This window comes from Schistocerca gregaria, chromosome 8 (genome assembly GCF_023897955.1).
Source record: "Schistocerca gregaria isolate iqSchGreg1 chromosome 8, iqSchGreg1.2, whole genome shotgun sequence".
Classification (NCBI taxonomy): Eukaryota; Metazoa; Arthropoda; class Insecta; order Orthoptera; family Acrididae; genus Schistocerca; species Schistocerca gregaria.
In genome coordinates this window covers 264851390-264876593 of record NC_064927.1, presented here as the reverse complement: position 1 = coordinate 264876593, position 25204 = coordinate 264851390, and the positions used below count along the sequence as shown (strand labels likewise).

The 25204-nt window shown below is 39.0% G+C and overlaps 2 protein-coding genes across 4 annotated transcripts in view; one reads left to right on the top strand and one right to left on the bottom strand.

Annotated features, from left to right (window-relative positions):
• The window catches only part of LOC126284290 (26S proteasome non-ATPase regulatory subunit 13), a 36457-nt gene extending 12526 nt beyond the window's left edge, over window positions 1–23931 (bottom strand). Inside the window, exons 1-6 of the mRNA XM_049983120.1 lie at window positions 23577–23931; window positions 23312–23425; window positions 23047–23236; window positions 22476–22727; window positions 19134–19322; window positions 3561–3758 (exon numbers count right to left, since the gene is read on the bottom strand). Of these exons, the coding sequence (XP_049839077.1) occupies window positions 3561–3758; window positions 19134–19322; window positions 22476–22727; window positions 23047–23236; window positions 23312–23425; window positions 23577–23692 (1059 nt within the window). The 5' untranslated portion in view covers window positions 23693–23931. The remainder of the gene's footprint in view (window positions 1–3560; window positions 3759–19133; window positions 19323–22475; window positions 22728–23046; window positions 23237–23311; window positions 23426–23576) is intronic.
• Window positions 23932–24017: 86 nt separating this feature from the next.
• LOC126284289 (ankyrin repeat domain-containing protein 50-like) overlaps window positions 24018–25204 on the top strand; it is a 136301-nt gene continuing 135114 nt past the window's right edge. Inside the window, exon 1 of one of the 3 annotated variants that reach the window (XM_049983116.1) lies at window positions 24018–24554. In XM_049983116.1, the coding sequence (XP_049839073.1) occupies window positions 24220–24554 (335 nt within the window). In that variant the 5' untranslated portion in view covers window positions 24018–24219. The remainder of the gene's footprint in view (window positions 24555–25204) is intronic. The other 2 variants (XM_049983117.1, XM_049983115.1) reach the window with 2 other exon arrangements.

Here is a 25204-nt window from a genome sequence, read left to right as displayed (position 1 = left end):
CCTTTTTTCAGTTGAACACAAGTGTGAATGTATTATAATGATACTAATTAGTCATTCCTTTATGTCCAAAACACTTTCTTAGGTCTTATTACTTTAATTGTAATTTTTTATGACGCCAAGACCTACTGCTTTACCTGAGAATAAGACAATTCTGAGCATAAGACACCCTCTTCTTTTCTTTCCCTAGAGGCTTCTCAAGAAAAATTTATTTTGTTTTCTTTTCTACATTTTCTGTGTACCAGCTCAGTTGTCTGTGGTATCACAATTTTTAAAATCATCGTTATCATAATAGCACAGCTATGAAATTTATATTTCTGTCGTCACAAATATTTGGCTGTTTCTTTAGAATATGTTGCTCCAGAGGTTGTGGTTACTGTGAGACCTGAGAACACCTGAAAACAAATCAAATTTTGCTTCTATACTGACATGAGAATGTTACAATATCTCTTGCTTCCAAACCTACTGTCTGCCCACCACTCTCTCATTGGCTGTGTATAACCAGCCGCTGACACAAACCCTCCCATTCCTGTCATACATCACGGCAAGTGTCGACAACATTGCAGCATGAAACACACAAGTACACCACTGGCCCCTATCTAGACTTTTACTGTCTCCCTCAGAAATGAATACCATTGTTGAGTATTTGACCAATTTTTAAATAAATTCAGTTCCAAATACAAATATATTCACGCAAACTGCAGTTTAAACATGGTAAATGTTCCTAAAAAGCCAAAGTATGCGGTACAGATTCCCATGGTTGACAATGTGATGTAAGTTGCTGCCCACTCACTACTCCCCTCCCCACACTCATCTACTTCTCAGCCTAGCTGGTATCACTGTTCCCCCTCGAACCCTTCTCTAGTGCTGTGCTTAAGCAACGGTGAAACAAAGATTGCAGTATCTTTTAGTGTGTAAGTTACAACAGCAAATAATACATACATGATTCAGTCCAGTTACTAAACTTTATTCTTCCTACGATCTACTGATGTCCTTTGGTACTATCTCTGTGACACGTCTAGCTGCCATAATTTATTCTCATGACAACAAGTGCACTCAGTTTAATATTATCTATTTCATCTGTTAACCCTATCATTCTGGATTAATTTTCATCCTCGTTTCATCTAAAGGTAGCCATCAAGTTCTAAAGCTGATGAAAAGCTGCAACATTTTTACATGGTATTCCGCTATGTGAACCGTGATGAACAGTGATTGAATTTCTCATTTGGAACCCAGTTAGTAATTCATTACAGTCTCTCATAGTCAAATAAAATGTTGATCTTGTTTCAGATCAAGTAATGGTTTTTGAAGGACAACATTTCCACTTTTGAATATTACCTTTACTTAAAAATGGTTGTATAAGGTACCAATACATGTATGAGAGATACCCCGCTGGCCCGCTGCCAAGATTGCGTAAGAGGTTCGGCGGATTGCGTTACCCGCCTTTGTAGGCGCAACATGCTGTTACATCCTTGAGCCCCCCCCGGTTCTAGATGTACCCTTGTTCGGTTAATGGCTGATGTTACAGATCATTTTAAAGAAATATAACTTTATTTATGAAAATATAAAGTACAGTCACCAACGAACTTTACATATTCACATACTCCTTTACCTTTTACCCAAACGAATACAGATTCATATACAGATAATTTTTGCCTATTACGAGTATATAAAGACAAAGCAGAAGGCGACATATAAGCAGATTTACCAAAGTCTTTATTAGCAAGTTCCACCATATGATAGGTGCGAAAGGCAATAATGTCTCTGTCAACGAAACTTTCGAGTCCACCAACATTGGGTACTCCAGAGCCTCCACGGACAATGGCTACAGTAAACCATCCGTTACCATGATCAAACGAATCATTAATATCTAAACTAAAATTAAGTCGGCATCCACAGAAAAGAATTAGTACGATGATAGGATTTTGTGCTATTTCCTATTGTGTTTCACAAAATCGTCAAATTTTAAGCACAGCAATAGATCATTGAAGTTGCTAGTTCAGTGGCTGGTGTAATACTAGTCAGACGTTATGTGACTACTGAGTGAGATTGATACTTTGGTGTGCTGGGAAATCTTTGACCTCGTCCAACGTAAATATTGTTTTGCTCAGCTCCGCCCTTCTGAATTCTTCAAAATAAATCTGCATATGACCTCAGTTGCCAAAACTTCATCTGTAAATGTAAGATAACTCCTATATGGTCTATTAAATCATAAAAATGTTAACCTCAGCAACAATAGTTTACTCTGTGAATATAAGACCTGTAATTTTCGAATGACTAATTCGGGAAGAAAAGCTCATCTTATAACTGAGTAAATACAGTACATTTTATGACACAAAGCAGCAAACATCACTTCATCCCTGTGTCCTTTTAACTGATTGTAGCTTAGACTGTTATATCTTGGTAGGTTGTTTGCTTTCTAAGTTTTTAGTCTGATATGTGATGTATTCTGTCATATGTTCCTCCACTCATGTAGGCTGTTATGGGTGGTCACTCAGGTTCCACGAACATTCCTTAGTCCAACAGCACTATTGATGTTTGTTTAGTATCTCATTTGTCATGTTTGTACTCATTTACAAATCTATATGTACACTTGTCTAATGCCCACTACACAAATTTTTATGCTTAAATCTCATTTTAGACTATTCAGCACATTGACACATTTATACTGCTGACACTTTTGTTGCCTGAAAGGCACATTAAGTGCAAGACTGTACCACTTTGTATGTAATACCTCTATCATTAGTTTCACACTTACTTAGAATTTATATTCACAACATTCAACTGTGACTTCTGAAATATTTCCAATAGCAAGGTATTACAGATGATGAAATTGAGACATTATACATGAGGGGTGGAGGCTTCAAACGGAAGTTTTTATGAGCTAATGAAAGTTACAGTAGGTCAAAACCAGTTTCACTAGTAAATTATTTATGTGAGCACTTGACTGCAATAAACTTTATTGTTAAAGTAACTGTGCTTATTGGCACCTTTTGCCAATAAAATGCAGTCTTTGATGTTGTTATTTTACAAGAGATTTCTTAGGCAGAATATTTATTTGTCGTCAGCTATATATATTGGTACTTCCCTTTTCCTTGGGCTGACATGCTACCTGTGAAATGCAATTGTCAGAGGATTAATAACAATAACATAAATTTTCAACAGCATGCACCTATGTTCTTCTCAATTAAATCTTCTACATTTCTACTGGGTATCTTTGTTCCCACGGGGATGGAGTACATTCAATACAATGTAACAATTTAATGCTTGTAAATGAACATGAATCAGAATATACTTTTTTAGAGTTTGTCACAGCTAAGAATGATGGGCTTATTTTTCTTGGTGCCTTGTCTCTCTAGTTTTTGAGTGCTATATTGAAACTGTTTATGCTAAAATAAGTGACTGGTACAAATTGCAGACACTAGCGGTTGCATGTGAGAAGGCGAGTGCTGTAGGGAGGACTGGCCTCACCTCACTCATAACTGACTGTGCTTACTGGATATGTTTCCTCTCCAATCTCTCTCTACTATTACAGAGCTGTGCAATTATAATATTGACAGAACCTGTTGCTTATCAAGTACACGGGGCTGGACCCATGTCATGTGGACGGTGGCTGCAACCTGGTCTATGGCACCTCGGACCAATCCTTGGGCAAGGGCCTTCATTACTAGAAGTTCCACTTCTCCAATAGGAAGGCGAGTTTCTCGTGCTATTTCTTCGAAAGTGAGTTGTCTGTCCGTAGCAGCTCGCTTAAAAGTCATCTGTAAGAACAATAAGTATAATAAAGCACCAATGAATATTTAAAAATCTATTTTTTCAAACACTCACTAAACAGGTTTAAGACATTGTGCAAAAACTGGCACCTGAGATTAGAGAAAAAATTAAGAACTGTAACACAAGAAAATGGAAAGAGCCTGTAAAGTTAATAGCACAGCAGTGGAAAAGATAACACATATGCATTGAGAGCAGGGGAAAAGACAATGGGGCTGTGACATCACAGCCAGTGTCGCAAGACTTTTTCCCCATATCAAGAGAAAGAATCATTACATGACAGCATGTAGTATGCTTAAGTGAAATAACATTTAATTGTATTCTGACAAGCATCTTTATAATGTGGTGAAGCATGAACTTCGTAATTCTTCCCTTTAAAAAAATAAAATAAAATAAAAAAATCTTCACGTACTGTATTAAAGATGAATACTAGTGTGAAAAAATCTCCTGCTATCTTATTTTCTCTTTTCTCACATGCTACTGTCTCCGTTATCATTGCCGATACAAGATCAACACTGGGCTGTATTAAGGTTGTGAAGGTGACTGGCATTAAAAAAACGTAAAAAAAATTATTTTAACATACAGACTTCATTATTTAATCATCCTGTCAATGGAAAATACAGTAAAAGCATACCAGTGAAAAAGTGAAACATTTAAATATGAAAACTTTTCATTTGGTTCGTGATCTTTTTATGCAGCATCTTATGTGTGAATATCAATTAACTGTTACACTCATTAGAATCTGCAATCATATTTATTTCACAAAGCCCAAGAATCTTTCTAGGTAAAACTTTCTGATTAAAAAACGTTATCTCTCTTCACAGTAAAAGAACTGCTAAACGAATATTCTCCTAGCAAATTGTGGGCCATAGCTAATTTCAGATTTCCAGCCAAGGAACTGATAACAGTGACAATTAGTCTTCCCTGTCATGCAAATTAATTATGATGAATCAAAAAAGATATAATTTCATTGTTTGGTCCCTGTTCTTATAACGTTGCAACAAAGAAAGGATTGAAACTTCCTGGCAGATTAAAACTGTGTGCTCGACCGGGACCTTTGCCTTTCACGGGCAAGTGCTCTACCAACTGAGCTACCTAAGCACGACTCACGCCCGGTACTCACAGCTTTACTTCTGCCAGTATCTCGTCTCCTACCTTCCAAACTTTACAGAAGCTCTCCTGCGAAACTTGCAGAACTAGCACTCCCGAAAGAAAGGATACTGCGGAGACATGGCTTAGCCACAGCCTGTGGGATGTTCCCAGAATGAGATTTTCATTCTGCAGCGGAGTGTGCGCTGATATGAAACTTCCTGGCAGATTAAAACTGTATGGTGTATTCCATTAAAATTAAAACAGTATGGTGTATTCCATTACAATTTCCTGTGAGGTGACACACACTACTTTGGTGCATTTTGCTGCAGACAATACAAAATCCAACTCCCATTTTGAGAAAATGAGGTTGAAAACTTTGATGCTGATAAAACAAGTTCCAAGCACTCTCCATAGCAATTGTTTAGCAAAAGTACACCATTTACAGGTTGTTCAAGCAAAGTACTCTGACATTTTTTGGCTAACATCCTTTGCCAGCCTGCAAAATTCACTACCTCATCATTACATTAATAAGGCACATTCCACCATACTCTCAAATTGTTCCAAATGTATTGTAAAATGTGCGATTTAAGGAAAAATCTACACATCTCATGAATTTCTAAGGGAAACTCCCAATTGAACCCACCCCCCCCCCCTATTTCATGGTAAGATAGCCCAGTGGGGGGCACGGAACCATTCCAACTGCAGATCATCACTACTCATTTCTCCATCCAACTATACTGTAAACCACAATGTGACTGCAAGGATGCATTAACTTATTAGCTGCCATGGTACCCTTTCAGGGACCACATATGAGAAAACTAGCATGTACACTTCTTCCACAGGATATCGTATAGCAGCAAACCTAAAGCAATTATGTGCGTACTTTGTATTGTGAACATTTGCTCATTTTCCCTCCTCCAAACACCTTGCATTACCATAAATTTGAAATGCGAGTTCTGACGGCAAAGCAAGGCTAATTTTGGTCGTCTTGATTTTTTATTGGTTGTTGGTGAGTGCTGATTAAGGTAACAGCACTTTTTCATGTCGGTATAATTTACACGGGGACAACAGACCCAACGCCCTATTTGGGGATCACATCTGATACTGACCAGAATTTCAGCCAACAGTTTGTAAGTTGCATTTTACATGACATAGCTTGGTGAAAGCTATGAATTCCTCAACAAACTTTTGGGTTTCTGACAATGAAGATGATGGCAACAATTGTTCTGTAGACATTGTGGAACTTCCTCCATAATGGGTCTAATACAGTTTCTGACAATGTAAAGATACTGACGATGATATTAACAATAACGAAAAACCAGCAGACGTCCCTGAACATGTTGAAATTCATTTGTGACAGGGAGCGATGAACCCCCTATGGTGGACATCGACTGTACGATCTAAGAATACCAAGAGGTGATGTTGCATCCCCATAACCTGCTAAAATGAGAGAATTGTCATTGAATTCGAAGTCCACAAAAAAACTAACTCAATTACTCAAAGGTTTACATAAATTAAAGTGCTGCAATGACAAGGGGAATGATCTCATTAGTAAACTCCAAGGAAAAAGGACATGTTGTCCGGCAGAATACGACCAATGCCACGAGTGCAATGCCTACCACTTTCCTCCTTCAAACAACTGCACCAAGAAATGTAAATTACTCTTTTCACTGGTTATCATTCCCCAAGATGATTTAGATTGGTGTGAAGATGATAACATGGATATTCAGTGCATGAGGAAGTGCAAGAGCTGACACAGGTATCCTGAAATCAAGTGGTTTCTTCCTCTCAACAACAATTCTGAACACAGTCTTATTCCAAAACAAACTTTCCAATATTTGCCCCTTGATAAACTAAAAGAAAACTTTCTGAAATTTGCCATGTTCTCTTAATATTTGTGCACTGATGAACAAATGGTTCGATATTATGCGCACAAGTACCTTAAGCAGTTTAAACATAGTAAGCTTGTCAGGTTTGGCTTTGAACAATGGAAAACCAGCTGCTTAGAAATAGGTTTTTGTTATGAGATGCACGCAAGTCAATGGAACCTCGAGATGATGATGCCAGTCTGACAGGACATCTGTTGCTGCTGCTGTTTTCTATTTTACAGACACTAAAGACTGACAAACTTCACTTTGACAATTTCTTCACAAGGTTCTCTGTGATGAAACATTTCCAAGATATTGATGTCAGAACAATATGAACTGTTCAATTCAACAGAATGAATGGGTGTTCCATTTCAACAGACAAGGAGATGAAGAACAGTGTGGTACATCTGACAACAGATTTGATTTACAAAATGAAATTTTGGCTGACACTTACAACAACAACAACAACAACAACAACAACATGAAGCTATTATCCAACCATGAAACCAGAAGTGAAGAGATGGAGCATGATGAAATACATCCTCCAGCCTACGCTGATCCCAGAGTATAACTAGTAGAATGGCCACAATGGCCAGAACCATTGGAAGGGAAAAAATGTGTGTGCCTACACGTGTGTGCGTAAGCATGTGTTTTCTGTTTCAGAAGGAGGCCTTCTGGCCAGAAGCTACAATGTACAGCAGCTTTCTCGTAGTGCCCGCCTGCAACTCAGTGTTGCCTCTATAAGATGAGTAGCAATCTTTCCTTTTCATAATATTGTTGTTGTTCCATCCTGGACTTTCCATTCTTTGATTAAGTATGTAGCACCTTATTCTGTTCCCACATACGCAAGTGTACAGTGGTGCATAAACATTCCATATGACTAGTATTTGTCATTATAGTTACTCTTTGATGTTAGTGATAGACAATTCTATGCAGCGCTTAACAGGCAACTGTTCAGCCTTCCACGCTTGCAAGCTATCCTGTATACATGTGTTTTATGCAGAAATGTTCAACTTTACAAAATACCACATATTTGGTGACCCTGACAATAACACAACATGATAGCGTCGGCTGTAGCATTCCGTTTCGCATTGTAAAGTAACATGAATGTTCCTTATGTCCACATCAGTTGCACTGCTCTAGTTCTCACATGAAAACGGACAATCCGGCAGTCAATACAGAGCCAGCCACCATCAGCACAGTTAACAGGGTTACAATTAAACCCCAGACATTCTGGCAACATAACCTGGTGTTGTGATTTGCACAGCTCGAAAGCCAGTTCATCCGTGCACAGATATCAGCAGATGAAGTGAAGTATATCTATGTAGTCGTAACACTAACAGAAAACTTAGCTGCTGACGTACAACATACACTTGATACATAATCCAACGCTGAACGGTATGCGCTAATTAAGAACATGCTAGTGACGCACCTAACACAACTGGAAGCGAAATGACTAGACAACTTTTACGGACTGAGGAGCTCGGCGATTGAACCCTATAAAAACTTACGCCATTCGCGCTCTCTGGCATGCAACACTGTCAGTGATGACATGATGCACAATATTTCTTTGTCCCGATTACCTTCTGACACTTGAAAAATTCTGACAGTGTGCGCGGGTGATTTAAATGCACTAGCGCAAACAGCACACAGGATCGTCAAGCCGCACCCCAAAACAAACATGTCAACACTGGCACCATGGCAAGAGAATAAGCCTTCAATGACAATTAGCAGAGCTTACCATGCAAGTGGCCACATTACAGACGATGCACACACATCATAGATCACACCGCCAGTCGTCAAGAAGTCTTAACCACTCACCATTGGCACAAAATCTGTGTTGGTACCACAAGAAATTTGGTAATGATGTGCGAAAGCGTACAACACCAGGCAAGTGGAAATGAAGTGTAAGGCATAGCAGTAACAACTCCTCACCCTTGTAATGCATGTTGTCTTTTTGCCACAGATTGCAACACGGAAGTACAATACCCAGTGGACAAAGGGTCAGAAGTGTCTGTAACTCAAGTATTGCGCCAGAGCTGCGACAATTCTTGTCTGTTTGTGGCCTACAGCTCTTAAGATTAAAATATACAGTGAGGTCCAATTTTTGCTTAACCTTTGACTATGCTGTACATTTGAATGGCACTTCACAGTAGCAGATATATTGAGGCCTATCATAAGAGCTGATTTTTTTTATCCTTTTATGATCCGATTCCCGACCTCCAATGCATGCAGCTGATCAATTCCATTACAAACCTGCATACTCCAGGGAGGGAAGGTGTGTTGCCTCAATTCGACTGCAGTACATACGGTAACATTCGACTGCAGTACATACGGTAACAAGAGATACACCGAACACATGATTTCGAAAAGGATTTCCCAATATCATGCAGCAGTCGCCTACTCTCCCAATGGTTAAACATACAATGCTACATCACATTTTGACCATGCCAGATACGCCATCTCACACTAGGCCTAGACGTTCGATGCCAGAGAAGCAGGAAATCCGAAGCATGCTGTCAATGAGCATTTGCAGAGTTTTGATTAGCAGTTGGGCAGTCCTTATCCATGTGGGACCAAAGAAGAACAGATGATGTCTATGTGGTCATTGCCGACAGCTCAATGCAATGACCATCCTGGATTGGTACCTGGTGCCACAAGTCTTCTAGACTGCTCTGCCAACATTCATGGTAAAACTATTGATCTAGTCCATGTTTCATGGATGAGGTAATAAGGACTTGGACTTCTGTTATGTTTACATAGATGATATTCTGGCGTTGTCTGCAGCTGAAGAAGAACATTTACGTCATCTGGCTCAGATATTTAGTCTTTTAAGCACACAAGGCTTAGTAATTAATCCTTCAAAGTGTACTTTTGGAGCAAGGGAAGTGCAATTTTTGGGTTACACAGTAGGTGCACATGGTACTCCCAAGATAGTGTGGAAGCCATAAACCAGTTTCCTCGACCCTTTACAATCAGAGAGCTACACCAGTTTTTACGAGGTCATAAGTTTTTACAAAAGATTTGTATAAATTACGCATCGATTACGGCGCCCCTAAAGGGCACACCAAAGCCGAATGACAAGTTGCATTGGACAAGTGACGCAGAGGATGCTTTCAAAGCTGTAAAAACAGTAAATGCAGAAGCTGCACAATTAGCACACCTCGTCGCAAATGCTCCCCTTGCACTTATGGTTGATGCTTCGTCTACAGCCGTTGGCACTGTACTGCAACAACAGGTCGAGAATTGTTGGCAGCCCACAGCCTTCTGCAGTCAGAAGTTGTCACCTTCACAGCAGCGTTGGGCAACTTATGATCACAAATTGTATGCACCTTATGTATCAGTCGAGAAATTCACGCACTTTCTAGGAGGGTAATAGTTCCACTATTTATACAGATCATAAGCTGCTAACATACGCCTTTTCTGTAAAACGAGGGTTGGCCACACATTCCAGATTAGAGTAAATGGGATGCCCACCACCATCCCACTAGACCGACTCCAGCCACATTTCCTGACAGATTGAACACATCAAGGACTGCACGAGGTGACCGAGAAAACACGAATGTAACAACAGAAAATGTCCCCGTACCCCACAGCCATGACGAGACACTACGGATGACAGGTGTCTCTAAGAAGAAAACGATGCCGAAAATTGGTACCTCACATCCAGCTGGAACCACTGGTTCCAGTGGCACAATGCCATATTTCAAAAAAGCAGTGGTAACATGTGCACAGCAGCGTGTCAAGTTCAATCTGCGATATCATTAACATTAGTAGTCGTGAACATCTCATTATGTCCCTGGAAATGCGATAGTATGGTGGTGCACAAAAATTCCATGTGACTAGTATTCGTCACTATAGTTACTCTCTGATGTTAGAGATATAGACAATTTCATGTTAATTGTTCAGCCTTCTACACTTGCAAGCTATACTTTATAGACACGTTTTACGTGGAAATAAATGTTCAATTCTACCAGATACCACAAGCATTAAAGAGTAGTACACAAGACGGACTGGACCGTCCAAAAATATAGAATCAAAATAAGGGGCAAAGTGGCACTTCCATCTTCTTATCAATGCCATTGACGTACTGGTGAACTCTCATGTACTATTTTGTCTCAAAAACTAAAATTTCCTTACTGGATTACAGAAGGGTGGTTGCCAGAACATATCTTGCTATGTCTATACCAATATCTGACTAAAAATAAGGCGCCCAAAAAGTCTTTCACTACTTCTCAAACACTCGTGTTCCTTTTGACATCTGCAAAATCTCAAACACACAGAAATGAGCAGCATGTACGAAAACTGCAAAGAAACAATGCTGTATGTGCAATGTGGGACTATATAAGATGTTCTGGAGTGGACAATGTATACCATCCTCCTCAAACACTTCTGTGCAACAAACATTTCTCCTTCCTCCTCAAACACTTCTGTGCAACAAACACATTTCTCCTAAATGACAAGTTACTCCAGAGTATGATGACTGAAAATACTGAAAGAAAATAGGAAAAGTTCGTCAACTTGCTGAATTTTCCACACTAAAATCTGCAATGCAAAAGTTGCAAGTCTTAGATGTTTAATAAGATCTGTAACATGTGATTTCCAATGCAGAATCTTATCAATATTTGCTGTTAAGAATTTAGAATATCCTGTATCATTTACTGATTTACCCTCATTATTTCTAATGTTGTCGTCAGGCCTTATACAGTACCTAATTACAGGTACTGTGCTTTATCCAAGTTCAGTGAAAGTACTTTTGCAGAGAACCAGTTAATTTTCATGAAAATATTATTTACATTGGCAAATGTTGAAGTTTCTCCGTTAGGCTTTACTGTGATACTTGCATTGCCAGCAAAGATGACGACTTCAATTTCTTGGAAGTGTGGACCCTGTGGTATACCTGCACTGATTCTGAAGATGCTATTTCACTATACACTCCTCCGAATTTCTTAATGCAATGCTGTGCACCCTTTTAGACAAGACAAAAACCACTTACAGTGCATGCAATATTACTTGGCTTTCAACTGCGCAGAAGACGCTACAGGGGCAGGGACAACAGAGGTGGTAGGGGCTCCCTTGCGGACAGCACAGCATGATACAGGAAACTTAACTCTACAGCTGAAACCTTCACATAAGTGCCTGTCATGCGGAAATTGGAAGCGAATCTATAAACAAGCATATTAAACAGGCCATTAAAGTAAAGCCAATAATTCACAAAGTCAACTGTTTATTATTAAAATACACTATGGCTACAGATTTATGGTGAAACCGCACCATCGAGAGCAATTTATTTCCATCCACCTTTTACACACTATCTTTCTCTGGTTTCCATATTAAAATTTGCTTTTTTACCCAAAACAAAGCAGAGTTTACACAATTTCACCTCATTAACATGCCTATGTAGCTGCAATCACTATAAAACATGAAACAATTTACTCTTAAATTGAGGACAAGGTCAACAACTTATGAAATACTTTCTTTTAAAACCAATTGAGTAAGGTTGCAGTGCAGCCGGCGTGTGCACACCTCCATTCCCGCAATGTAGATGTGGCGAGCAGAGAACGAATTGACCATAATTGACAAAGCACATGGCTCTGTAGGCCACAAGCAAATGAGGCGGCCGCCCCTTTGGAACAGAGGGGTGAACTTGTCCAGCACTGAGAATCGGTTTCTACACAAGGGCCAAGTTACCTTGCACGGTCTCTAAAATTACAATATTCAAACTTCTCCAAAGGAATACATGAAATAGCACAAATGGAATGTTATTGACAATATTTTCCACTATTTTGCTATTTAAATTTCGTATAACTGGTTTGTGAATAGAAAAATAGTTTGCTCTGAGAAGAGTCCCCTTTGAAATCCGAACAGATTTCAGTATTTTATTTTTTAGAGTCCTTTTGAGGAGGAAGTAAGTAGTGGGACTGGTTGGTGATCACTAATGAACAGTCTTACTACTTCTCTTGGAAAGATGCCCGACATCATCATATTTCTGTCTGCCTACAAATACCCTTTGCGACAGATGTGTTGTGTATGCGACTGGATACAATGAATATATGCCAGGAATAGGATTTTAATACAATACTTGAGATATTATCAACTCTTTTGGAGTTGATATTTTTGAAGGTGTTAAACATACTTCCTTTATTGGCACAGCATGGAGTAATTATGATTTGGTTGAATCTATGTGACACTGCTTCTTGCATGCATTCTATTGCTGCATTCCTTTAACTGTTCATGTCAATCTTATGAGTAACTTAAAGTTGTTACTAAATATATTGGCTACTTGACTGCTATCATTTCTTTCACAGCAAAAACCTCACATTATGTAACTGATTTCCAGGTTTCTCTTTTAATTAATGCCTTTAGATTTTAATATCACTCTCTAAATTATTAATGTCAGATGTTTCAATCACTTTAATTTAGACAGCACAGCATTTCTTGTAATGTGCAATAAGCCCTGCTTCTCATTTAGACCTAACCATTTTGAACAATCTTCTTTCCCCTTACACTTGATATTTTGATCCCTTTCATAATTCAGGGCACTTTCGATGCCTTATTAGTATCACATCTTATGGTTTTCTTGGGAAAGAAACTGTTATAAAGATCAATGGAAACTCAAAATAACTAATCTTCCTGTGTCACAGTAATACAAGTTTACACTGACTTTGAGTTTTATATAATGGGTGTTTCACAAGGAATAGCACTTACTCTATATCACGTACTTGGGTCAAATATTCTGTTCGCAGACCATTTTTCAGATATTTTACTTGGATACAAATATTTCTAATACAAATGATTAATTCAATTGAACTTTATCTGAATTATGTAGGATGTGCAATGTGTACTCATTCTAACACAACAGCACAATTCACAATTCTGTTGTACAGTATCCAACAAGTGGGGTGGGGGTGGGGGGGAAGTGATTGACTGTTACGTAACTACAAGTGCACATTGAGTCGGTGTGTGCATCCAGATTGGAAAGCACACAATGTCATACTGATAAGTGGTCTCATAATGCTAAGTTCTTTATAAGACTTACTATTTTGCTATCACCAAAATACGAGGCTTGACTGAAAAGTAATGCCTCCACCTACATAACTGTTCAACAGTTGGCAGCATTGGTATGTGGCAGGTAATGGCTTGTTCCGTAGCCTCTTCTCTACAACTCCAGTTGGCAGGAAGCCTTAGCATTGAACTGTTGTATTGTTACACTGTAAAGTATGGAATCCTGCATAGACGGTCAAGCAATGCGATTTAAGCAACGTAGTCACTGAATTCTTGACAGCAGGTGTCCCCCCAAAGGAGACTCATCAGAGAATGAAAGCAGTTTACGGTGATTGTGTTGATGTGAGTACTGTGCATTGTTGGGCAAGTAAGGTTAAAGATGTTGAGGCGGAAACATCTGACCTTCGTGACAAACAGAGCTGGACGTCTTGTGACACATTGATTCAGGATGATCATCGTATCACTCAAGAGAGAAATTGCAAGCACAATCAGTATTTTACAAGAACATGTGGGTCACATTACTGCTTTGCTTGACTATCTTAAGATCTGTGCATGATGGATATCCCGGATGCTGACTCCTGAAATGAAGCGCACAGACTTGAAATTTGCCAGGAACTCCTTTCGTGTTATGAGAATGAAGGTGACTTCTTTCTCCATTCAATTGTGACAGATGACATAATGTGGGTACACCATTACGATCCGGAGACAAAACTTCAGTCTATAGAATATCGACAAAAAGACTTCCATCTGTTCCCGATAATAAAAGACAATATGCGGGGACATCATTATGCTTCTGATGAAGCCGTTAAGAGAACTGTGAGATTGTGGTTGCAGAAACAGAGTGTCGACTTCTTCCGCAATGGTTTCCAAAAACGTTTTCATCATTGGCAGAAATGTATCCAACTGGCTGGTGATTACGTGGAAAAGTGAAGATTGGTAACTAAAGATCACATTATAAGGATTATTTCTGCATTTGACTAATTAAAATATTCCCATCCAAACCCAATTAGTAAAGATGGAGGCATTACTTTTCATTCAACCCTCTTACCATCACATATTCTCTCAATTTGTGAAGTTTTATTTTGTTTCATCCTCCACTTTCAGGAGCTTCACTTACTTGTCGAGCAGTATATATAATACACTGCTGGGTTTTGAAATGTTGAAACCACTGATGTTGGTATGCAAAGACCATCAATTTGGCGTCAAGTTTACTGCATGCTTGGATATGTAAATTACTAGCATTTCAGCCTAAAGTAGGTAAGAGTAATCCAATCTATATTGTGTGTATGCGAGGAAAGATGTTGAAAGTTTCTTATTCAATAATCACATCTGAATGATGTTTGTGTGTGTGTTATGCCTCGGAATGTGGAAAAATATGGCCCAGCCTGTCAGAATTAGACAGCACCAAGATTGTAGCCTGCAAAGACTACAGTTTCACATTCTGCAATATTGCTGATTGTGTTGGTCAGGATCCCCCGACTGTCAAGTGAACATAGAATCAAGGGGTTTATGAGGATCCTCAATGCCAAGCAGGATCCAAACAGTCCTGCATGACTAGCAACTGAAAGGAGAGATATTGTTTGCTTGGTTGCACAGGATCAAACAGATAACACATACCCTGAGCCACGAAATGTGCTGCCCTCCCCCCCCCCCCCCTTTTTTTTTTTTTTTTGCAGCAATGTACTGATGTATGGAGCCATAGAGAGGTTTTTAGAAGCAGCACTTGGCACACCAGAAGGGAGGGGTGGGGGAGGGGGAAGAGAGACAGAGGAGGGGGGTGGGAGAGGGAGAAATGTCCATGGTGGTGCAGCCAGTAACACCATTGATGTATCTATCCACGACGGTTCTTAGGTGAACATACGTCAGATTAAATATGTCTCTCTCTGTGTGTGTGTGTGTGTGTGTGTGTGGGGGGGGGGGGGGGGGGATATATCTAAAAATAAAGATGATGTAACTTACCAAACGAAAGCATTGGTATGTTGATACACACACACACACACACACACACACACACACACACACACACACACACACACACACACACACACACACAATTCAAGCTTTCGCAACCCATGGTTGCTCCATCGAATTTTGTGTGTGTGTTTGTTAGTGTCTCGATCAACATACCAACGCTTTCGTTTGGTAAGTTATATCATCTTTATTTTTGAACCATTACACCAATAACCTGAAAACAGCTTTCTCATCCCGCAACTACCGTCCCGACCTGGTACAGAAGCAAATAGCTAGAGCCCCTTCCTCATCCCCTCAAACCCAGAACTTCCCACTGAAAAATCCCAAAAGTGCCCCACTTGTGACAAGATACTTTCCGGGACTGGATCAGACTCTGAATATGGCTCTCCAGCAGGGATACGACTTCCTCAAATCTTGCCCTGAAATGGGATCCCTCCTTCATGAAATCATCCCCACTCCACCAAGAGTGTCTTTCCGCCGTCCACCTAACCTTCGTAACCTCTTGGTTCATCCCTATCAAATCCCCAAACTACCTTCCCTACCCTCTGGCTCCCACCCTTGTAACCGTCCCCGGTGTAAGACCTGTCCCACGCACCCTCCCACCACCACCTACTCCAGTCCTGTAACCCGGAAGGTGTACACAATCAAAGGCAGATCCACGTGAGAAAGCACCCACGTGATTTACCAACTGACATGCCTACACTGTGATGCTTTCTATGTGGTAATGACCAGCAACAAACTGTCCATTCGCGTGACGGACATAGACCAACAGTGTTTGTTGGTAATGAGGATCACCCTGTGGTGAAACATGCCTTGGTGCATGGCCAGCACATCTTGGCACAGTGTTACATCGTCCGGGTTATCTGGATACTTCCCACTGACACCAACCTATCAGAACTCCCGGAGATGGGAACTTGCCCTTCAATATATTCTCTCCCCCCACTACCCACCAGGTCTCAACCTCCACTAATTTCAAGTTGACGCCGCTCGTACCTCACCTGTCATTCAACAACGTCTTTGCCTCTGTACTTCCGCCTCGACTGACATCTCTGCCCAACCTCTTTGGATTTACACATGTCTGCCTATGTCTGTATATGTGCAGAGGTGTGTGTGTGTGTGTGTGTGTGTGTGTGTGTGTGTGTGTGTGTGTGTGTGTGTGTGTGTACGCGCGCGCGGTTTAGAGGAATTGGCACAACAATATTCTATTCACTTGACACTACAACTGATCAAGTCTGGCATACATTTCACGAAGCATGGAGTGACAGACCCGTATCTGTCATCCAAGCTCAGTTCAATTCTGTTTATTTGTGTTAAGAGTCATTGTTGCACCCTGAGGTATCAGTTCTGTGTACAAACTTTCACATTCTGCACAACCACAAATCATACACAAATTTAATAATGCAATCGTCCTACGATATTCCATAGGTACATAAAATTCCATTATTTCTTATCATCTTTGGTAGCCCAATGTTACTGGGCAGTATTTTATCTTGTGACCAGTGAACATGAGTACCATATCACTCAGCTTGCCCTTGGACATCATTATTTGTGGTATATTGTTTGCCCAACACACCGTCCCTCATGGCTATAATGCATGGAAAGCAATGTCCCCTTGTAAATAAAGAAATTTTTTTCTGTAACAGTGGACGTTGTTTTTGTAGTACAGTTTTAAGAGAACAGACTCAGTTAACTGAATGTAGCAGCACATATTTACAGACAGTGAAGAGAGTGGCTCACTAATGGCTTCCAAATTCATTATTTCACTACCGATAAGATTTGCAGGTGATTGTGCACATACAGGTACAGATAGCACTATTAATAAAACATGTAAACAGAACAAACTGGTGATTAACATTAGAATATTGACAACATTTCAGCATGGTTACATTCATCTGTGCAGCTGCAAAAATTGAAGGTATTCTTCCATTTTTAAATTTAAAACTGGTTGCCAACTACTTCTGAAACACACACACTGCCCAATGTTTTGCGATTTAATCCAGCTTCATACAGATGTCAGTAGAAAAGTTTAATCACACACTGCCACAGTACACGATTTACTAGTTACTATTCACATACACTGAAGAGCCAAAAAAACTGGTACATCTACCTAATATCCTGCAGGGCCCCTACAAATGCAGAAGAACCGCATCACAATTTGGCATGGACTCAACTAATGTCTGTAGTAATGCTGGAGGGAGTTGTCATGAATCCTGCAGACTATCCATTAATCTACAATAGTATGGGGGAGGGGAGAGCTCTTGGGAACAGCATGTTGCACGACATTCCATGTATGCTCAATAATGTTCTGGTGAGTTTGATGGCCAGTGGAAGTGTTTAAACCGAGAAGAATGTTCCTAGAGCCAATCTGTAGCAATTCTGGATGTGTGGGATGTCACACTGTCCTACTTGAATTGCACAAGTCATTGGAATGCACAATGGACATGAAAGAATGCAGATGAACAACAGAATGCTCACATATGTGTCACCTGTCAGAGTCCCATCTAGATGTATCAGTGGTTTCCTACCACTCCACCAACACATATCCCATGCAATTACAGAGCCTCCACCAGCTTGAACAGACCCATGCTGACATGCCACTGATTAATGAGGTTGTCTCCATACCCATACATGTTCATCCACTCAGTACAATTTGAAACGGGACTCGTCTGACCAGGCAACATGTTTCCAGTCATCAACATTTTGACGTCGGTATTGATGGGCCCAGGTGAGGTTTGAAGCTTTGTATCATGCAGTCGTCAGTGGTACATAAGTGGGCCTTTGGTTCTGAAAGCCATATCGAAATCTGCAGCAATTTGCTGAAGTGTTGCATTTTTGTCACACCGAACTATTATTTTCAGTCTTCGTTGGTCCTGTGCTTGCACGATCTTTTTCCTACCACAGTGATGTCAAAAATTCGATGTTTTACCAGATTTCTGATATTCATGGTACACTTGTGAAATGGTCATTTGGGAAAACCTCCACTTCATCACTATGTCGGATATGCTGTGTCCCATCGCTCATGCGCCGACTACAACACCATGTTCAAAATCACTTAAAATCTTGATAACTTGTCATTTTAGCAACAGTAACCAATCTAACAGCTTATAGGCACTGCCATATTCTGTCTGTGTATATATCTCTGTATTTGAATATGCATGCCTACACCAGTTTCTTTGGCACTTCAATTTATTTATGCCAACAATTAAAACACCAATATGATTTTTTAAGAACCATGTAAAAACTCAAGCACAAAACAGAGCAACTACAAGTTCAAATGCTTAAACCAGTTTTGTTCTGCAAAATTCTATCTATTCTGGAGCTGTTTAATACTGTATTGGATTTTAATAGATGATTTAGTCAGCCACTGGTTGCTATTTATGTATTAACCATATTTTAGATAAGCCAAATGTTTCCATGTAATGACTTTACCTCCATAAGACAGAGCAATGAGATCTTCTGGCGTAGGCGTAACTGTTCAGCTGCCAGGTCAGGGACAGCAGACCACTGGGGCTTCATACGTTCAAACTGTGCAATGTCACCTGCATTGAAAGCAGACAACAATTCTGCTAGCCATGCCTTATCTGTATCTCTTAAGGTCTCAAGTACAGGATGTGCCAACTGAAAAATTGGAGAGACAACATACTGAAACACTCGTTATGGATATAATGAACAATGGAAAATCCAGGATGGAATGTAACAATACTAGAGAAGGAAAGTTGCTACACACCTATGGCATAGAAAGCTATAACTGTGTGAATCTTTTTGTTGTGCCTATTGCGACTCAGCATCTCTGCTATATAGTGAGTAGCAACTTTCCTTCTCTAGTATCGTTACGGAGATATTTGCTTTCAGTCACAAGCACACACATTTTTAAGGAGGCATATAAAATAAAATTTATGAGCACTATACTGAAAATACTCTCAGAATGGAAATGTAACAAGAATAAACTTCTCCTAACAAGAAGAAATAAGCTATTGACATTAAGACAGTATTTGCAAGGCTCTCCTTATGCTTAATTTATCACCATTTTTTTTTAACAGCCTTTCTATGGGAAATTAATTTTTCAGACTGAATCCATTGATGTCAAATTTCTATTTCTAAAAAACATTACCTTTGGCATAGCTTTGACAAACATTCATTTATATCTATACTCAAAATAATACAATGCATGGTAAATGTTGCCTAGAAATATGAATTTCAGTTTCCCCATCATATATGTTCTAGTTCGGTCCTTAATGTCTATATGAATACAATAAAACTGAGAAATCTGCTACTGCAGTCTCATTACTATTATTCTGAATTTGATGTGGATTGCTGTCATGCATTATTACATGAGAATGGTCAGACTTATGTCAAAACCTGCCATGATTATTTGGCACTCTTGAATGTTGATTAAAATCTAAACACTATATTCCAGCTGCCAACTCAACAAAACCTAAAAAAAATTATAAAACTGGTATTTCCTTCCTTGGCACTTGCAATTAAGACATGAATACCCTTGGATCTCCCTTGTCTGTTACAGCAAGTGTTGGGCACCTGGTAAGGGGAGCTGTGTCCTCCTTAGTATCAGTGTGTGTGGAGCAATTTGAAGTGAAATGGCAACATAAAATTCATGATTAGTAAAGTTGAGGCCGGATGTCGGTGCTTGAGGTGTCAATTTATCGCTTGTGACTGTTATAGTAGAATGTAAATTAGTTTCACTGAGTTAAGAATTAAATTTCTGTGGTGTTATTGTGGTGTCATTTGATGTTATTGGTTTTCTGTTTGTCGTGCGGTAAGTCGATTAATTCAATATGTGGCTTCTTTTGTTAGGTATGGATATGACTTCTAAGTTTAATAGCGCAGGTCTACGGGCCGAAATGAGGAGGATAGCGACATGCGGCGTATGCAAGCAGAATATGTGAGCTGGGGGTTAGTATGTAGCGCCAGAACTTTGTAATGGTAAGCAGTCTTTTTTTCGATCTGTTGTTCATGTGTTATGATGTTCGGTGGGGTTTTTATGTGCGGCTGGGTCGGTGTTATTTACTGCACGTGTTGGTGGTTGATGTTTTGGTAGCGGCACTAGTGGCTTATTTATGTATAGTTCCATAGGTCATGGGAAGTGACAGATTGCAATGTGTCATTGTAGCTATGTGTGTTTTGGTATCGCGAGCTGTTGTTGACCTATATAGGTCAAGGGTAGCGCCAGACTCCAACTTTTGTTGTTTTAGGTGTAGGTTTTGTGGTATCAACAGTTGTGGTGTGATTATAATGTTTGAGATAGTTTGTTTTTATTTTGTGGTATCAACAATTGCGTTTGAGCTATGTAGGTGAAGGGAAGTGACCAATTTCTGTTGATATTGTAACTGTAGCGGAACTTGGGAGTTTGTGGTGTTTTTATGTCATCGTTTTCTGTGGTTTGGGATTGTGGCATGTGTCTGAATGTGTTTATATTTAGTTTGTCTCCACCCAAAAATCCCCATTTCCCACACTGGTCCCATTAGTTTGAGTATATTTTTTGGAGACAGGTGTGTGTTGGTTTTATATGTATTTTCATGTTTGTTGCCGTTTATGTAATGACGTCATAGGCGCCATAGTGGAGACATTGAGAATGGCCATTTCTGCTATTTGGTGATGTCATGGGTCACACTTCTGTATTCCGAAAGTGGATAAATATTGATGTCACAACAACTTAATAACACAATTGTTGTATTTGAAAACTGAATAAATGAAAAGCTAGGATAGATAGACCTCCTTAACAACTACTAGTAATTGAAATGAAGTATATCAGCGATGGAGAAAATAATAAGTAGGAGAATACAACCTCTATGAGATTCTGGGGCATTACCAAATTTTTTGAGCAATGATATTCATTTGCATGCAATCTTTTTAGACAATCTATTTACATGACTTTATAAAAAGTTAAATACAAATGATGTACTGGAAGTAAATTAACCCTCATGTAACTACTAAGAACCGCCTCTAAGAATTTCTCAGTTGCAGGAATAATAATGTTTTGAAACATGAAATAACAAGCTAAAATTGGTATAAAAGAAGTGTGTTGCCACCTAACAAAATGTTATTCCCGGCTTTACTGCAGTAGTCTCCGAAGGAGTAAATCTAAAATCTCGATGTAAGCTCTGTCTGCAATTTGTAAATAAAACATTGTGTCACTTTGTATTTAATTAAAACTCTATTATTTAGATACTATTGTACTCATTATTGCCATTGTTTCTTTTTTTCCACTATTATCCTTCATCACAATAAATGCAGCACAAACAACAAAGCAAAGAAATAAGACACAGCAGACTGCTTGAACAATGAAGTAACAAATGAACATGAGAACATGCATGGCTGCATGTATTTTTTCTACTAATTATTTTCATGCTCTTTTGTTCCTGTGCAGCCATGACTATGCACCAGAAAAGATGTATCATGTGGCCACATCTTAGGGGTGATAGTTTTGACATAATCAGGATGTGTGTAATTTGTGCCTGTCCCAATTACATCTACACAATGGAAATGGTAAACAGATGAATGAATGAATGGATAAAAATTTACAAGTAGTAAGCAACGAATTGCTGAATGCTGCAAATTATGTAATGTTCATATTAATGCACACAAGGACACATACAACAACCTGTTAATGAAAGAGCACGAACTGCATTAATTATTTACTTCATTAACGTAAGCACACTATGCTGCCAACAGTCTAGGGTAAAATTTTAGGCATAACAAAAACAATTTTCCAATAACACATTCAGAACTGAACTTTCAACTGTGTATACTCACCAGCTCTCCCAGATTGTACACTCCTTCACCGAGAAGAGCAGCTAGTCCAAGAAAAAATGCATGTTGCACCTGTTGTTCCCTAGATAATTTAGACAACTCAATACAGCCCAAGTAACGTAAAGCTGTGCGATAATAATCTGCATGTTTCCCTTGCAATCTGTACAGCTGGCTAGCCAATAGGTAAAAACGTCCGTGTACTGTTGTTATGCCATCTTCTTCATCGAGCATCTTTTCAATTTCATCTATCAATTTCTGCACAAAATAAAGTAAATATAAATAAATTACATGCATTCAAGTTTACTCTAGAGACTACAGACAACATTTAAACTTAACTTTGCCTATATTAGCTGCAGACAGGGCCACAGAAACCTCAACTCATTTCCAAAAAACGTTTTTTTACTGAAGTCATTCACTGAACTGAAAAATAGCATCCTTTAAAACGCCTAGAAAGCTGAACACAATACACTTGTTCCTAAAGGAACTGACTAACACACAAGTTCACACCATAAATATCAATCATATCTTTCATTAACTTTTACTTACAACTACTATGGTATAAAATTCTGTTTACCTTGGTGCCATCTTGATCATTTAGTTTGTCAAGTAGTATCTGACCTGCTAACACTTTACACAACGCAACAGCTTCATTGTTACTTTTTACTTTGGCTTCGATTTTCTCCAAAAATGAAATCGCTTCTCTTTTATCTTCGAACTGTACCACAACATGGGCAACGATTTCTACCAGTGACAGTGGATTTATCCTGTAAGAGTGCATACATCAATGACAGCAGACTGACTTGAAATATGTTCAAGAGATGCACAATACGTTTACTTACTTATTCTCAAACACCTGTATGAAGTTGTTGTACAGCTGAATTAGGCTGTCCTTCTTTTGCAAGGAGTCATGAGTGACAAAAGATTCCAGCAGAAGAGTTATCTGATGCCATAATCTGAAATTCAGTTAATTTTACATTCCCCTCACTGACATCAAAAAAACATCATTCAATATTAGAGCTCACTGTAGCATCGATAAGCATCAAAAATTCTAACCAAGTCACTGAGTAATAACAACATTTAAGACTCGTATAGGTCGGTTCTAACCTTCTGTTGTATAAATCCTCAAGCTGAGCCCAAACTGACGCGACTTCTTTACTAGATTCTTCTCGTTGTTTGGTTGATAAGTAATTACTAACATCTTTCACAGCTACAGTCGCCATGTTTCTAACAATCACGTTGCATATTTTGAACTGTGTAAGCACTGGATATCGACATCAACACATATCGACAATTTGAGCCAGAGCAAATAAGTGCTAAAATATTCCCAATACTCATAGTCCATAGAGTCAATAATGTCATTAGGCAAACAATTTTATTCACATGGAATCTTTCATTACCTATTTCATAACGAATTGCTAAATAAATGCCCAAAACTTCTGAAATTTTAATATTCTTACACTAATTAACGATCGATTCTCAGAATTTAGTATCCATCATTTCCACACATTTGTACGCCCGAGGAGACCAATGGGCCGTTCCATTTCAGTGGCTCTAGTACATCTGAAGCAGTAGTCTCTCTTCGCTGCAGCTTAGTATAGATAATTTTGTATGAATGTCTACGAGTGTTTAGAGTTGTAGTCCTACTTGGCAGTTAAAATAAGAGATTACGCGGTAGAAGAAATTGCCCGACAAGTTAGTGCCAGTTTAACTTTATTTACGTCAGCCCGGTCGTATAATCTGTCAGATTATGATTGCAAATGTTAAAAAAATTTCTCATGTAGACTTGATACGATATAATATGAGAACAAAAGTGAGTAGCTTGAATACATCGAAGGAAACAGATACAGTGTCTCATGATCTACCAAGAATTTTATCGTTGGAAGATCAGCCAAGTGAGAAGAGAAAGGAACATAGGCGTGACATTCATGTAAACATATGCAGGGAATTCTTCAGCGATATGTCAAATGCGCTTAAATGCTGTGTTCAGAACTACTGGCTCGCTTCAGAAGAAGTAGTTTTGATGGACATTCATACAGCGGCCAGCCTTGGTGACTGTGGTGGGATTGACGCAGCTTTAGAAAGGTATTAGCACCGCTAATGATTAACGTGATCAGTAACAATATAGAAACCCGTGGAGTGCAGAGTGTACTTTGTACCAGTTGAATTTCATCTCGACAGATTAAAATTGTATGCCAGAGGCAAAGACTCTAGTTTAGTCCCTGGTGGTCGTCAAAAACCTGTATCAGGAAATTGTGAAGTCTACTTTCTGCTGGGTGAAAACGTCGACCAGTGTTAGTTATCTTTTACTATACAGCTCCTTTCCTTGGTGCGAAAATCATCTCTATATGCATTATTTGGGTCAATTCATTGGAATTTTTAGCGTTATTGAAAATGTAAATTTGGTAGGTTACTTGTACAAACTAAAAAGTGACATACTGTACTTATCTGAAACAACAAAATTCTTTATTTGCCTTTCCTTTTTTTAAAAAAAAAGCTGGAGAGTAAAATAGACGTCTTGAGCATAAAGAAACTAAAACATTTGCAGCTATACTATCTAATTTGCACCCTGTTTGCGTAATATCTTTCCGAATTTACCAAGTGATCGGTGCTCAACAAAAATGTTTTGAATTTTGTTTACAGTTGAGTAAAAGTTGGATTTTTATATATTAATTAACAATGCGCTGAAGTCAGAAGCTGATAAATGTTTTATAGTCAGAAAATGTGAACCTAGC